Source organism: Columba livia, chromosome 7 (genome assembly GCF_036013475.1).
Source record: "Columba livia isolate bColLiv1 breed racing homer chromosome 7, bColLiv1.pat.W.v2, whole genome shotgun sequence".
NCBI lineage: Eukaryota > Metazoa > Chordata > Aves > Columbiformes > Columbidae > Columba > Columba livia.
The window spans coordinates 24,267,086-24,283,850 of NC_088608.1; the positions used below are offsets into that span (position 1 = coordinate 24,267,086).

The 16,765-nt window shown below is 36.6% G+C and overlaps 1 protein-coding gene across 3 annotated transcripts in view; it reads right to left on the reverse strand.

Moving 5' to 3' along the window:
• The window catches only part of PDE11A (phosphodiesterase 11A), a 133,797-nt gene that overhangs the window by 52,606 nt on the left and 64,426 nt on the right, over positions 1-16,765 (reverse strand). For all 3 annotated transcript variants that reach the window (XM_065069785.1, XM_065069784.1, XM_065069786.1), the window contains exons 6-10: positions 13,355-13,490; positions 10,894-10,969; positions 9,387-9,454; positions 8,943-9,035; positions 5,640-5,690 (exon numbers count right to left, since the gene is read on the reverse strand). In XM_065069785.1, the coding sequence (XP_064925857.1) occupies positions 5,640-5,690; positions 8,943-9,035; positions 9,387-9,454; positions 10,894-10,969; positions 13,355-13,490 (424 nt within the window). The remainder of the gene's footprint in view (positions 1-5,639; positions 5,691-8,942; positions 9,036-9,386; positions 9,455-10,893; positions 10,970-13,354; positions 13,491-16,765) is intronic.

The following is a 16,765-nucleotide window of genomic DNA, read 5'->3' on the forward strand; positions in this document are numbered from 1 at the left end:
TTGTTATTCATGCTACATTTTGAATCTAATATTCTGTAAAGCAGGTAATACATTATTTTCCATTGTGTAGCTCTCCTGTGTGCTGTTTGACCTAAAAAAGGGAATCTCTCACAGGGCTATAAATAATGCATCATAGTCATTAAATATTGATCTGGCTTATACCATTCACAGCTGTGCAATTAGGTTAACTTTTTAAAAATAGCTTCTTGTGTATTACCCATAATAGGACAATGTTTACATATTCTCTTTGGAAACTATATTAGTTAAATGCAAAGGTGATATGTGTTTGTGGGACTGCTTGCTAAGTCACAGGACTTGTTCATTGCTGTCGCAGAAGCCAGTAACTCTTGCTATAAATATCCAGTCCTGGACACAATTCTGCTTTCTTTATTCATGTATCTTGTCTTTCTATATTTGTCTACAAGAAAACTATTTTTAGGATTGGAGAGCCTGCATTTCAATAAGAATAAACCTGGCACTACAGGACAATGCTGTAGGATAGCATCAATCTTAGATTAATCAGATTTCACTAGTCTTACATTCCTTTATTCCAATAAAACAAATGCTTATAGCTAAACACTAACGCTAGTACACAATGGAAATAATGGAATTGTCTTTTAAGTCTAAAATACAAGAGAACATAGTTGCCACAGTTCTTAAAAAAATAAATTGAATATTGATATGGATATGATTCATTGGTGCATTACTTTAGCTCATCCTGCCAAAATTCAGTTTGAATTTAGTATAGTTATGTAGATGCAAGTGAGAAGCATTGTGATAAATCCGGCTCTTGACACATTCTCAGATATGCAAGAAATGTTTGCACTCAAGGTGTTGTTTTTTCTTTCTTACTCTAAAATGCCCATGAAAAGTTTAATTTTTCTCTCCATATCTAGAGCAACAGTATCAGAAATTTACCTATCACAGTAATGCAGTACACATCAGAAAACTTTAAAAGTGTAAAAGTGTTTTGTTTATATTAACTTCACAGTTTGGAAGTTTGTTTTGTGGTGGGGTTTTTTGTGTGTGTGTTTTGTTTGTTTGTTTTGGAAGCCATCATAATCTAAATCTAAAAAAAAAAAATCAAAGTTGAAAAATGCTTAGTAGCAAATAAATGTAAAATGATCTAGCAACACAGAGCGTACATACAATACTTACTATAAATCATATGTTTTTGTTGCTCTTGTTGTAATCCTAGAAATTGATCACAAAAAAAACATGTCCTCTTTCTTAGAAGCTGGAAGTATGGCACATATCCCAAATTCAGGAACAATGATAGATGGCCCATGATTAATTCTGATTAATAATTACTTCTGATTTAATTATCTGTTACTGAAACTATTAATTAAGCTTCCATATGTCTTTCCTCATTTGAAAAACCTACCTGCTTTCAGGAAAAAGGCCCTATTTTACACTGCATGTAACTCAAGTGTTTACTTCACCTACATTTTAAACTGTCATAAAAAGAAGACTGGATCTTAAACCTTAACTTTTTTCAGAGATCTTGTTCTATCAGACAATGCAGCACAAAAGACTGACTGCCATGAACAGATAGAGGAGAGGTGACAGAAGGAACACTACTATGCAATTTTACAAGTGCCAGGTCAAGTTGAAGACAGCAACATGCTGCTGAAATCAGTGGCAAACCTCCCATTACATGGAATCACAGAATGGTTTGGGTTGGAAGGGACCTCTGGAGATCATCTAGTTCAACCCACCTGCTAAGGCAGGTTCACCCTGAGCAGATTGCACAGGAAGGTGTCCAGGCGGGTTTTGAATGTCTCCAAAGAAGGAGAGTCCACAGCCTCTCTGGGCAGCCTGTTCCAGTGCTCTGGCACCCTCAAAGTGAAGAAGTTTCTCCCCATATTCAGATGGAACCTTCCTGTGTTTCAGCCTGTGCCCGCTACCTCTCATCCTATCACTGGGCACCACTGAGAAGAGTTTGGTCCCATCCTATTGCCACTGACCTTTAAGATATTTATAAGCATTGATCATCACCCTCCCCAGGGTCAGATTACCACCTACAGAGACTAAGGGATTTTGCCCAGGCTCTGAATCCAGATCTCTGAAGTTCCACTTGTACCTGCCTGGAGGGCTAAGCCCCCTCTATCTCATCACTGAAACAAGCTCTCTGGGTTAAGGGCATGAATTTTCCATCCCACTGCCTGGGCAGGAGCAGCAGATGGGGCTGGTGGCTCCATCCCACTCAGCAGAGTGGCACCTGCCCACACTGTGTCTGAGCTGCATGCCAGTCCTGATCACCAGCCTCCTGAGCAATGCGTGCCTGCGAGGAGCATAGGTGCTACCGAATTCCAAAAGCTTTAATGCAAATAATGAAAGGGACTGGTGACACAATTTTTTACACTAATGATTCACATAATTGGATTTTCTTCTTGGGGAAAAAAAAAATGCTCCAATCATTAATAAAACAATTTCTAATCATAAAGCATGCTTAGACTTGGCTTTCAGGTTTTTATTAGTGAAAGCTATAGTCTAGTAACACCAGAAGTGGAATCTCTCAAAAAAAAGTGCAAAAAAACCCCATTCAATGTGACTCTATGTTGCTGCTTTTTTTTTTAGATAATTGTAAAATCAGATATGGAACAGGCCAGTTGCATGACATGGTCCATTATCATACATTCATGTTTCATTGTTCCATATTGTGAACTTCCCTCTGTATTTTCCAGCTCCACAACCAATGGTGCTCTGCATTTTTTCCCATCACCGCATCTGAAGAAAGGTATTTCATTTCTTAAGGGTTTGTTACTAAGATTTGTTGTTGTTGTTGTTGTTGTTTCATTAATTCTTGAACAGGTTTGGTAGCAACAGCAATAAATGTTATTAATTTTACAGAACATGCTCACAGTGATTATGTTTAATTCTTAAAAGGATACCAGTTATTATTTGTGAATTTGTATATTTGTGAACTCATCCAATAACAGTAGGAAATTATTGGCAAAATTTCAAGTAAAAAAAACAACTTTAACTAGTCTTGCTAATAATTGCTGTAATGCAATAAAATTAGTTAACTTGTAAAAGCCAGAGGAAAAATAAACTTTAAGTACACTTGCAATTTTTGACTTTTAACAGAATATTTTTGAGATCTTAGCCAATAAAAATTAATGGGAAAGCATTTTATTAAGACTATAAAGAAATGAGATGTCAAAGGTGGAAATAAACAACCTGAACTAGGAGGAAAGAATATTTAATTATTTCCAGGCTGCTGGGGCCAGTTACAGTATGTTTGGGGTAATGTGTTGAAAAGTTGTCAACTCAAATGCCTTGTCACTCCAGTGTCCCTAATTACTGTTAGGTCCTGTGTCAGTCAAGAGTCAGTAGGGCATTACTCTCATTTAGATGTTTCTGTCATGTGTGTTACTGCTTTGACTGAACCAGAACATCGGGTAAATCATAACAGGCATTTCCTCTGACATCTGCCAACAAATCACCAAAGGGAGCAGGGAGAGTTTTAGCCCCAAACACCCCCAGAGGGAGGAATTGTTTATTAGCCAGTCAAGTCTAGATGACCCTGATATAACAAAGGGCTTATGCAAAAAACAGCAATACAACGAACAGAGAAAAGAGCAGTGATTTCAGGGTAGGACGCCCTAGGAGACCAGCTGCCAGAGCTCTGCAAGAGGAGAGACAGGAGCAATTTCATCCCATGGATGGATGGTCCTCTCTGGGGCTGAGCTCTCTGTCGAAGGCCCACAAGACACACTGGTCCTCTTTGGGTTTTTGTTGTTTTGTTTTATTTACAACAAGTGGTGTAAAGCATTAACAAACACCACCTGGCACTCATTTTGCCAAGAGTTGAAAGCAAGACAACTGGATATAGAAAAGGGAAAAATCTTTCTGAAAAAAAATAGTTTAATTGAAGCACAACTTGGTTGTAGTCCTCATTTTCTCAGCTATGTTCTTTAAAAAAAAAAAAAAAGTATCAATTTGGGTTTGTTAATGAATAAATGTGTTTAATTTCTCTTTATCTTATCATTAACCGTTAAATATATAGTTATAAGTCTTCAAGGTAAATAGATAATGACAAGACCTTCCTTACTTGGACACTAGCCAATCTATTAATGAAGACACCCGGGAAAACAAGCAGAATAGCTCCTCATCACGCTAGTATCTAAGTCCAAAGAGTAAAATAGCAGGCTTTTATTTCAACTACATAGAACATGATGGAGAATTGTCTTTCAATGTCTGACAACAGTGAAGTAGTATGGCTCTCTTGTATGTAGAAAGATATTGGTTGAATCCTGACAGTCAACAGAAGACATATTGCAGACACTTTTTGTAAGGTAAACTAGAAGTAAAAAAAAATTAAAAAAAATATTGTCCATTATCCCTTTCTTTCACCTCTCTTTCAGAGAGTGTTCAGTGTTCTTTTTGCCAAACATGAAACACAACTTATCAAGCACACAATAGTATTTTCTGCTCACTGCAGTGGTAGAATGATCTTCAAGAACGTTCGATTCCAACATTATTAATTATTCATTAATCTAATCTTCAGCTTACAAAAGGGTGGGTAACTGCACCAATAACTACAATGGAGGGAGAATATTACACCCATATCACCAGGTATGAATACAGAGTTCTAAGGCACAGCTATCATTTGGGCAATAGTCCAAAACTAATTAACTAACTAGCCATAGCTACCCTTCCTCTGCCCAGGCTTCCCTATTCCACCACAGCCCTCCCAATGCTGCAGATCAGGTTGCAGCCAGCCAAGTGTCAAAATAACCAAAACAAATATTTTTCAGCCAGACTGGGGCCAGGGAGCCACAGCAGGGAATGCCAGCAGTGTGGCCTCACAACAGTCCAGATCTCCTTCCCAGCCCTTGCTACAGTCTCCAGCGTTCTTTGTGTGCAGGAGACCAACACTGATATCCACCATGAGAGCCTCCCAAACAGCTTTGAGGAGCCCTCTGCAACACAGGCTCCTCACAGCCAAGGAACATGACACCAAGTTTCCCTAATGTTTCCCCAAACAGAAAAGGACAAACAAAGGCTACCACAAAAGCAGCTCTGAGTGCTGGCAGTGATGAAAGAGCAAGGTCAGCATTCCCCCTACTCTCTCCCCTTTGGCAAGGCAGGATTCAGTGAGAAAACATAATTATTGGTCCCCTGCAATGCTTCAGCATACATCGCTTTACCGTTCTGCCCAGTGCACTTACACAAGTTAGAAGAGGATTTCTCACCTTCGGGTCCAACCTTCTGAGCCTATGCACAATCTTGAAAGCAAATGCTCTGCTTTTTTAGTAAACACAGGTCAGCTTCCACACTATAAGCATGTAAAGCCTCAAGTTCCCCTCATTTTCTATAGCCTCTCTCACCTCCCACTGTTACGACTTCCCTATGGTGGTTCTTGCTGAGGAGAGCACTGAACCCACACTGACGTGCAGTTCCAGCAGCTGGTGCTGGGACAATTGTATTTTGCCACTGTGCACCCATCACTCTTTATCCTTTGAAGGATTTTTTTTTTTCCACCTTTCCTGCCTAACATGTAATACGTCCTTCATAAATCCCTGTTAATTATGATTTTCTGCTTTTGATGTAAAACTTTTTTCTCATATAATCCAAATTATTTTTAATTTACTGTTATATTTTAAGAAACAACCAAAAACTTGAATCCTTACCTTAAATTTATCAACTTCTGCCTTCGAACATGTTGCATGATAAGACAACACCTGCCCCAGAACAAAAGATAAAACAAATTTTTGTAGACTTGACAAACAGAAATAATAGGGCTCTGTTCTGCAATCTAATCAATGATGTTTAAAACAAATTTAATTAATATTTATGCATGGTAATTCAGTTCTGAATGTCAGCGTATAATAACTAATTGCAGGTTATCAGCTACACATTTGGCATTTATGTTGCAGGGAATTTTACAGGGAATCATAGACAGTAAGTAATTTAATATTATAAGTATTTCTACATTGTTCTCCTGGAGTTCTACAATTAAAAAAGAACTTAATGTAAAAATAACAGTAGGTTTATAGACTTTAAATAATGCTTTTACTATGCTGTAAAAGCATTAATGCCCTTGCTAGTGGCACATCACTGCATACAAATTAACACCTCTGTGCTATGCTTGATGTTCTCCTCAATACCATTCAGGAGATTAAAGCATCTAATAAAATGCAAAGTAATACACAGCTCCTCTGTACTGGGCCCACTGCGCTCTGATGGTGCTTGGGAGAGTCGCTGGTCCATGAGTGAGCTCATGGAGCCAGAGCACCCTGAGCATGGACAGGTCCTCCTCACCACACAGCAATACACCATCTGCTTATGTGCTGCAGCTTTCACATACATTCCTCATTTTGAAATTGTTCTCATCTATGAATGTCTCTGTTACTCGTACAAATACCTAAACTCTATCTGAAATGCCCTTGGCTTGCAACGCCTTGTGGCAATAAGTCCTAAGATGCATTTACTCATAACAGTTTTAGAGGTTTCATCTTGTACAGTAACAGGAAATCATTCCTGCAGTATAAAATAAGTAACAAACAGCAATTCACTTGTTCTTTCCCACATTTTACTTTCTATAACTATACATCATGTCCTTCTTCAACTGGTATCTAATTGTCTGTCCAGCCATATTGTAGCTTCTCTCCAAATCTATGATTAGTAAAACTATATCTTCTGCTAAAACAGATTACATTTAATACCAAAATTCTCATCAAGCTTCTAATTTATCTTAATTCATTATATCCCTCTAGATTTTTACAGTCTTTCTTGTTGATTACTCTAATCTTTTAATAATTTCCAAATTTTGCATCCTTTGTATATAACAGAATTTACGCTGGTTTTGAACCATATGGCGTTCTCCTGTCAAACTTTCCCCGTTATTTACATTTTGGTCTTTAGTTTATTAGTCAATCTTACAAGAGTTCTATATGAAAACCACTACCTGTATATTTGGATAAGAATCTTATTATGGAATATATAAAATTGATGTATTTTACATCTGATATCAATGTCATTTTCAAATACCAATAATTGCCATCCTAGCTAAACACATGAATACTAATAAACTATTCTATTACTAAAAAATGGATTTACAGTCCTTCAGCATATACCATTATTTCGTTCAGGAGTTTTCTGTTGTATTTTCAAGCATTTTACACAAATATTATCTTAAGTTGTTGTTCATTTATAGAAAGAATTACTCTTCGCTAAAGCACATTGGCCTTTTATCAAACCTATAACCTACATTCAAGCTACATGGCTATTACTCTGTTTTAGACCAAAGAAAGGAGCTATATTTTAAACCAAAAAACGTGAATTTCCTTGATTTCAATAGTAAATAAACTTCTATGTTAGTTTTCATCCCTATTTATCCAAGTTTGATATCTGGCATGGCTAGTTTCTCTTGCCAGGAGGAATATTCATTCTAAGGAGTCATATTGCACAAATATCTGGGGCATATCAAGCCTTACAGTAATTCATTACTAAGATATGTAAAGGATAAGAAATCTTGCAGGAGGGCTAAAAAGGAAAGTTTAAAACTTTTCCTCCTAAGTGAATGCATACACAGGAATTATCTAAAAAGCCACTTAGGCTTAGAATGTTTCTTAACACAAACAGTCCTATTGGCTTCAAAAAGCCTACATGCTACATGCTTTACAGGACAGATTCCCAATTCATAAATAAAAATCTCCAACCCTAAAGCAAAGAAAGAAACTATGTGACCTCCATACCACTCCAGTTTGGTTTGATTTTTGTTTTAATGGAGATAAATTCATATCTCAATCAGGCCAATGTTATTTTTGGGGGTTCTTATTGTAATGGTGAGTATTGTATAAACTTGAAAGAGTTACACAGTTCTAGCGTGCACACATGAGGGACAGCTCTATCATTTTCTTCTCCTCTTCTCACATGTCAAATTTAAACTGATATGAAACCTCAGCGACATTACCCTTACATTGGAGAAATGTTTTAAGATTAATCAGTCTTGTGTAATGATTTTTAAAAGATCTTAAGGTTCATTGAAACAGTTCTTAATGGTTTTAGTAGAAATAAATTTGTAAAGCTATCCGCAAAACTCCAAGCTCTGTTCTCACCTAGATTATTTTAATATGATTATGTTTAAAATCTCCAGAATATAATAGAGAACAGTGCTTTACTGTTGAATCAATTGTTTTAAAAAGTATTATTATTTAAACTTCTAAACATTCTGCATTTTGGAGTTTGTTCTACAGGAGCTGGGAGATTTCATTCTTCATGAATAGGGGGAGCAGAAACAGGAAAATTAAATTCTACAAAGGCAGTTGGCAGAAAAAAAGAGAAAGCTTTCCATCCATTTGCCTACTCTATATATATTTCAAAGAAAGACATGATGTGTTGGACCTTGCATTATGTAGTGGTCTTGATCCACAGTGGAGCTCTTGCTGAGCTGCTAGCCATCCTGTGTTGACTTTATTCTAGTAAGACACATATCTGATAAGGGTTCAATAGATGTTGCTTTTGATACTAAAAACCCTTATAATGATCATAAGTTTTTTCAAATTTCGTCCTGTTCATGTTATGTTTTACTTACACTTCACAACACTAGAAAAACAACAAGCTACCTAAAATATCAAATTCTAAGGAATTTTCAGTTCCTAATGGACAAGAAAATACATAATGCCTAGATTAATTCCTGCACTTAGACCTGTAAGAAACTAGATCCTCCATCATCAATGTCCCCCCTTCTAATGTAAAGACATTGGCACCAAATGAGATATCCAGGTTCAAAATTACTGCAGCTGTGCATGAGCTCCACAGTTAAGCATTGCCAGAGAAAGTTTCCCTCCAGCATTACCTTAATGAGACAACTGTCTAAGATGCCGAGAGATAGATGTAGAAAATTATGCTAAGTACAATAAATTCAGAAGCAGTAGGTTCCTTTACATGTGACACAAGCAAGAAAAGGTATCATTAAGATATATACATACATCAAGAGCTACAGACTGTTTTGCCCAGGACTTCTTCACTTGGTCATACATAATCGTGTTATTGATGCCCAGTCCACAAAAAATAACAAAAGCCTAAAATCAAAGAGAAAAAAAGAAAAAAGAAAGCCAGTTATAATACAGACACAAAGATGAATGCTGGCTTAATCATGAAAAGGAATTGCATGGAAATATTAGGAATAATCATGCTTAGGTTAACTTGAGAATGCAGGTAAGTCGCTGGCCTCAACAAGAATAGAAATATTAGATGCAAGAAACTTGTTTTAATTATCATGCAACCTTTTTTAAGTGAGGTGTTCTGAGAATTAATGTCAAACCACAAATACAGACAACATATTCTTCCCCCCTCCCTAGAGTAGTCTGAAGTAGCATTACCAAATCCTGCTGAAATAATATGTTATTACTACAAAATTGAATGTCTCTTACTTCAAACAGTCGCTGGTCAGCATCATCAAAGGGTTTCCCATCAAGCCTGTTCAACACTTGAGCTACCCCTTTAGAAAGAGTTAATATGAATTATAATCTTCATTCGGTAATTCACAATGCAGATTATTTTAGTCATTGTTAACACTTAAAATACATCTTTCAAACTGAAAAGCAAAACTGCAAATATTTGTTCTGAAAATTGTTAAACAGACAGAAACACATGGAAGTCTGATTGTTTTGATACCAGGAGTCGGTTTATTACATTCAACTGTTACCCTTTACTTTCCAAGTATAATATTCCAAATCTAAAAGCTACTTGCAGTGCTTTTCACAAAAGGTTAAAAACCTCCTTGGGAAAGAACTTGAGCACTTTGCTAATAGCAATCATGTAAGTTGCCCTAGAAATCTGGAGTTACTAATATAATTTGCTGAATCAGTACCTTTGTTTCTAAAATCTTAGTTGGTTATCATCACCTGGGTGTATAAATCATTTCATTCTCATGACTGGTCCATAAATTTATCGAACCAATGAAATAAATGTGATTTCCTTAAACCACTTGAAAAAGTGTTCAAAGCTCTTGGCTCTAGCTGAACTAATACCAAGTTCTACTGCAACAAACAATGTCTATTTAATTTAGCTACAATATGCCCTTAGAAAAATACCATAAGAACTATCAGCAGTGAAGGGTTCAATTTCTTTCTACTTCTCTAAGGTAACACACACAACATACAATGAGCCATATTTTTAAAAGACTCAATTCCCACAGCACCTCTGCTGAATAGGCTCCAAGCCCCTGATCTGGAGTGTCATCCCTGACCTCAGCCTCGCTGACACACAACACCCAGGGATGTGAGGCTGCCCTCCTGGTTTAAATCGCTCTTGCTTTGACTTGGATTCTTCTGTGGAAAGTTAACAGAGGAATCTGGTGCCATTATTTACAACTAGCGCTCCTTTTTGTGCCAAAAGCAGGTAATAACCCCGGGCCACTGGCAGATGTATCACAGCTGGGAAGCATCTCTTCAAACAAGCAATAAAACCCTGTCACGTCCTGATCCAGCACATGCCATGGCCACGGGCAGCTCTGACACCTGCCACAGCCTCTCCAGTGACTCTGTCCTGAGTGGTTCATCATTAAAGAGGGAAATAACCACTTTGCTTGAATGCAAGAACAGTTCCCCGGGTCATATACAAAAAAGGGAGACCCACAAAAAGTATCAAAACATATCAACATTTTTCATTAGTATTGTTAGAATTGCTTTTTTCATCTCATTAGTGCTCAAGTTTCAATACAATGTAACTTAACAATAACACAATGGGAAAGCTGAAAAAGTCCATGCAGTATCCAAGTCAAAACAGCCCTTCTTGGATACTAAGCATGCATCCTAGGTACCATAACTTCTTAGCAATATTCATCTGGGAAAAAGAAGAAAAAGGAATATAGAATTGCAAAGACAGAATTAAATTTACATTAGCAAAAAAATGATGCAGCTACAAGGAAAGTCTTACCTATTATTTGGTGGCTGCTATTCCATATAGGAACACACAGAACAGACCTTATGTGAAAGCCAGAAATCTGGTCAGCCTAAAATATAGAAATGAGACCTTCCATTAGCAGTAGGTACCATTTGCAGCCTTTTGCATTCTTGTAACAGAAATGTCAAAGAGTATGCTTACATTTACAAATGTCATTCTGTATGGAGCAGTTCTCACTCAAAAATTTTGTGCTGAAACTTCATTCACAGTAAGATTAACAAAAAGTCATAAGTATTTTTCTAAAAATTGCCAAAGAAAATACAAACATTGCCATCTTTGCCACAGAAAGTTTACACTATTTGACCTTGATTTGGAATAAAACTGCAACTGAGGCAACGTCCAGACAATTCCCAGATTACTTACACTAGTGTATTAGTAGGAACAACCTTAATTGAGTAAGCATGCCTGAGAAACACACTCCCCAGTTGCCAAACTGAAACTGGATTTAGCATTTAGCAAAGCAGCTATAGAAGGAGGTTTACAGGAAATACGCATTTTCAGAAGAAAGGCAAGAGTAGGTAGGGAATTAAGCAGAAGTGCAAGCTAGAAAGAAAAGGAAGGAGGGGGTCAAAACCAAGACTTGAGATTTTCTATGTAGGTTTAATTGGTCCTGTAGTTCTGAAGAAAGTTTTCTGCCTCATTTATTGTTTTCTGTCTAATATGGTATAAAACTTTGCAATTTATTATAAGTGCCCCTGAACCTCTCTTTTCTACAGTTAATGAGCTTTATTCTTTAAGGTCATTGCTGTAAAATCTGAAGAAAATACTTTTTCAAAAGAGATGAGAGAGTGGGATGAGCCCACTCACAGGAGATCGGGAGATGTTCTCTTACTAAAACTGTCAGTGCTACAGGCAATCTGTAATATAAGAAAAGACCAGCAATAACACATATCACTGTGATTTCCTAGCTAGCATAATGTATAACTCAAGTTTTACTAGAGTACTGCTTATTTGTGCATACTCAGAAAGCATCACTGAAATCAGTGTAGAGTGCCACCTAAAATCCATGGGAGCAGGGGAAAAGTTGCCTCAGAATTATACACCTTAGAATGAAGTCAGTGAAAATACTTTGTCATTAAATTCTCAGTGAATTAGTTGAAAACTGAGCATCGACATTTGAAAACTACAATTAGTGTTCTGAGAGAAAAAAGAGTGTTTTAAACAGACACAGACAACAGAATACCTGTTAATAAACCACAAATGTATGCTCCTCTTGCTACACCTGACTGTCCGTAGAATTGATTGAAACAACTGTATTTAAGAATTAAGTTTTCATAGGAATTACTACCCTTTGTATTGTTTTCTTTTTCTCTATATAAATTGGGCAGTGCCTTTAACTTGGAAAGGACTAACTGTGAAACAAGTAAGAAACAGCTGAGTTATTCCAGGACATGATATATTAAAAGTACAACTGCAAATATATCAAAGGTAGGCATGCTTTATTTTAGCATAACTCTTCATCAAAAACAAACCCCAGGCATTAATTGCACTTTTTCAAATTCTGAACAAATTCGTATCAACACAGTTTTCTTGTACACTTTTACAGCAGGCCCCTTCTATTTTTCTTGTTTTGAGAAATTTAACTAGTTTGAGATGATCCCTTTAACGACACATAGAACAAAACTGGAACCAAGCAAAGTCTCAAAATGAAACATTTCCAAGCACACTTTTTATAGTAATATAGTTTAGCAAGCTTGCTGACAAAGGCTGTCCACTGATTAACGTGCTGCCCAACTGTTGGCCAAGTCCCCTGCAGTAATACTCTTTCACTGGATAGAATTCAGTGAAGATTTTGTCCTTCCATACGCTTCTAAGATTTCTTTAGGTGTTAAGTATGTGTATACATTTTTATCTGTACCTACCTACACCCTCCTAACTGAGGCTGGAATTAATACCTTCAGATACACAATTTTTATTAGGAGTTATATGTATCTTGGAGAAATAACAAATCCACTGGACATATTTTATTTGTGCAAATTAAAAGGTTAGTTGGCTAAGTTAGATCACAAACAACATTTGTCTCTCTAGATACGAATTCTGTTTACATTCTTTGTGTACAGTCCCTGTCACCCCAACAGCTAATAACGATGGTACTGCTAACACTGAACACCAACAGCAGAATTTTCAGCAATAAAAATCAGTTTGCATATATATCAAAGCACTTGATAGTATAGGTATCACTCATAAATAGAAAAAAAAAAAATAATGAACGAACTAACAGCCTAAAGTCAAACACTAATTCAGTGTCTTGTGTCTACTATATTAAGCCATATCAACACCTGCAGACCAAAGGGATGACACAGTGGCTAGAAAAAACAATTCCAAATAAATATTCACATGTTTTACAGCCACTTGGATATAACAATAAAATTGTGTTATATTAGTTGTAATGTCAAAAATATGACGTATATTTAAATTTCTAAAAACCTCTTACTTCAGCATCAAAGCGAGGATCCTGATAGGCGTCACTGATGTTTACCGGGAGACCCGTGGAAGCTACGAGTTCAGCAATGCTATTATTTATTAGCCAGTCTGAATAAGATGGTGATTTCTCCACACTGTCTTTGAAACTATCAAAAGGCATAGCAAGGGAAATAAAAAATACAGTTAAGGTTGCTTGGAAGTGCAGCATGTCTTACAGGCATATTCATAGGAACAGCAGAACCATTCACAGTTAGCAATGGTTACTAAGCATTATCTAGAGAACAATAATTTGATATTAATATTTATTGAAATGGCACATCAAACATTCTCTCCTTTACACAATTCCTTCTATTGAAAATAGCATTCGTCTCCCAAATAAAGTAAACACAGCATTTAATAATTAAATGCATTTACATGTGAAGCAAGAGTAGGATTATATTCCAAGTTTCTGTGGGATAGAGGCCCAGTCATCTAAATCAATCAGTTCTAAATAATATTTTCTGTAGAGCTAACTGAAAGTATATAATGAAGATTTTAATTGTTCAAATCAGTATAATAATTTGGGGTATTTTTAATTCATACTTCAAACAACTTTTCTGTCAAAAGAAATGCCATTTTTAAAATTTTGGTCTGAAATGTCAGACCTGAACAGATGAAGAAGGGATCATGAGTCTTAAAATCAACAAATCAGCAATACTAGTGTGTTGCAACGTGGGGGTCCAAGAAGACATACAATACATGAAGGTTTTTGTTTATTTGTTTGTTTGTTTTACCTGGCTGAGCTTCCACCACAACTACCAAGGGGTTAGAGAGCTGTCAGTAAATGAGCATAAGACACTAGAATTGTGGACTCAACTCACCACACTCCACCATGTCTCCAGAAAACTCAGATTATCTATACAGACCTTAAAAGTCCTCACCTCAAACCTCATCTAATTAGCAGGAAAGTTCTCATTGACTTAGTTCAGACAGGTTTTTGATATTGGCAAGGTGTAGCTATTCACATGTGAATAAATGAATGAATGTCGTCTTAGTTTTGAGAAGAAAACTGATCAATTTTCAACACCTGAAAAACATTACTTAGAAAAAAGTGACTCTGAGCAGCCATAGAGAAGTCAACAATAGTTTAAAGCTTCAAAGTAATGCACATGAATGAAAGAAGGATACACCGTGAAATGCTTGAAAGACTCAATCAAACTGAAAGGATTGATTTTTGTTGGCTGCATTGATTTTCTGGAGACTAATTCAAATAAGTCACTCATTTGAAAGAAAACTCAATATTCTTACAGAACTAAAATAAAGATAGTAATGATGATTTACTCAAATTTATGTGTATAAAATTTAATTTGATATAAGAATTTTAAGTGACTGTAATAAATGTTATGTGTATATTTGGACAGGAACCTTTACAGAAATATAACAGTTTTTGAGCTAAGTAAGAAATTCACATTTATAATTTAAAATTTATTTCAGGACATCAATACTTGAGAAGCAAAAAAAAAAAAAATCTTTAAGGATAAGAATCTAATTTTGAATGCCTAGCTTCCAGTTAATACTTTCAAAAATCTAGATTATATTATCATTATAATATAAGACACTTTACATTGGGACTGCATTATGGGTGTCAAGGATTTTAAGCAGTAACTGAATTCAAGTGAAAGAAACAAGATATAATTCAGGAAGAAGTTTTAAAAGTGTGTTCTGCTATGTAGTCCTCATTTGTAGCAGGTGCTTTACAACTACACTCTGGAAGAGAGGCACTTAACTTTCACTAGGAGAAAATATCAATGATTCATTCTGATGCAAATCACAGCCAGCTGGCTCCCTCTCCATCCTCAGCAGCTTGGAATGCTCAGAAGCTACTCTAAAAAATCACAAGCAACAATTTTCTCCAAACTGTGGAAAGTCGTGAGTGAGCCTTGCAGGATGGAGCAGCAGCTGCACGCCCCCAGCTCCACACTTGCCCACGTGCTGGCAGGAGCACTGCGGGTCAGGCCGGAGAGCAAACCCAGCTCCAGAGCACCGAGCTGTGCTGCAGGCTCCCTCAGGCAGCTGCTCGCCTTGCCATCGTCCCCAAAGCCCCCCAACAGGGGTGGCAGAAGGCACAGTAGGGAAGTGGTACAGCCAAAATCACAGGTACCTTCAGTCCCCTCTCAACAGTCATGTGGTGTGTCCTGGAAAACTGCAAACTGAATAGATAAATGCAGGTGTGGTCCTCCAAGATATTTCTTTACAACTGACAGCAAGGAAAAAAGATACCAGTGTTCATTATAATATTCAGGGACCAAACAGGTGAACTGCTGTTAGCCAGATACAAAAAGGGCAAAAGAAAAGCCAATTTCTTCTAAAACTGTGTGATAAAGTATGTTAAGACATGAAAATTTACGTTGTCCTTGAAGCCTCTCACTCTTTCAGACAAAACTTATAAACTAGAACTTCTCTGATTCTATAATGTCTTTGCATTTCCACAAAAATTTCAAATAAATAATATTTATCTTCACTGGTGTAATGATGGAGAAACTCATCTTGCCATTTTTTTCCAAATGAAATGTCTCATGACTTCACGTCAGTTACAGCTGCACAAGGTAGAATCAAAAGGGCAAAACTCACTAGAAAAGCGCTCAAATGTCAAGGGCTCACAGCATTGTTTTGTACCCTAAATAACCTTTATTCTCTCACTATAGTGCCAATAACTCAAGCTGCGCCTGTGATAGATCCAAATGTGACATCATATCTGCCAGTCTAATCTTGGTCTTTGTAAAACCAACTTCATTCTCCACTGGCTGAAAAAATGAAAGAAAAAGCAATAAATCTTTATATTAAGATGCACAGAAATATACCTTTATAAATATTGTAAAGACTAAATACCATGTTGCATGTGTTTATTCACTTCTCAGACTAAAGTTAAAATAATCTTGACTTGACTACATGTAGAGCAGGCTACTAACAAATTGCTTTTTGGTAACATGCTAATATAACTATGGTAACAAGAAACCAGCCAGCTTGGTTATCTTGACACCACTCTACATTGTTTTGACTAATCTGGCTGCAGATCAAGTTTGAGAAAAACAGGAATAACAACTAAATTCCTTGATTCACAGTCCTGTCCCTGAACAAAAGGAATGTATTTTCACCCATTTAATTAACCTAGGAAAGACAAACTGCTATGCTTGAAGCTCTTTGTCAAAAGCAATAACTTGTGATTCCCAGATGAATCAACAAATTACTTATTCATACTTAAACCTTCCATTCTTTATTATTTGTTTTCCATTTGTCTCAGCATGCCTCTCTCTCAACTAGTGGACAGGGCATGAAAGAGGTACAGCTTCTACCCATCTTTCTGTGCAGTCCTGGGCTGTGCTGTCAGCTTGCATATCTTAAAAATAACACTACTCATTTCTGTAATGCTGTGAAATCAATC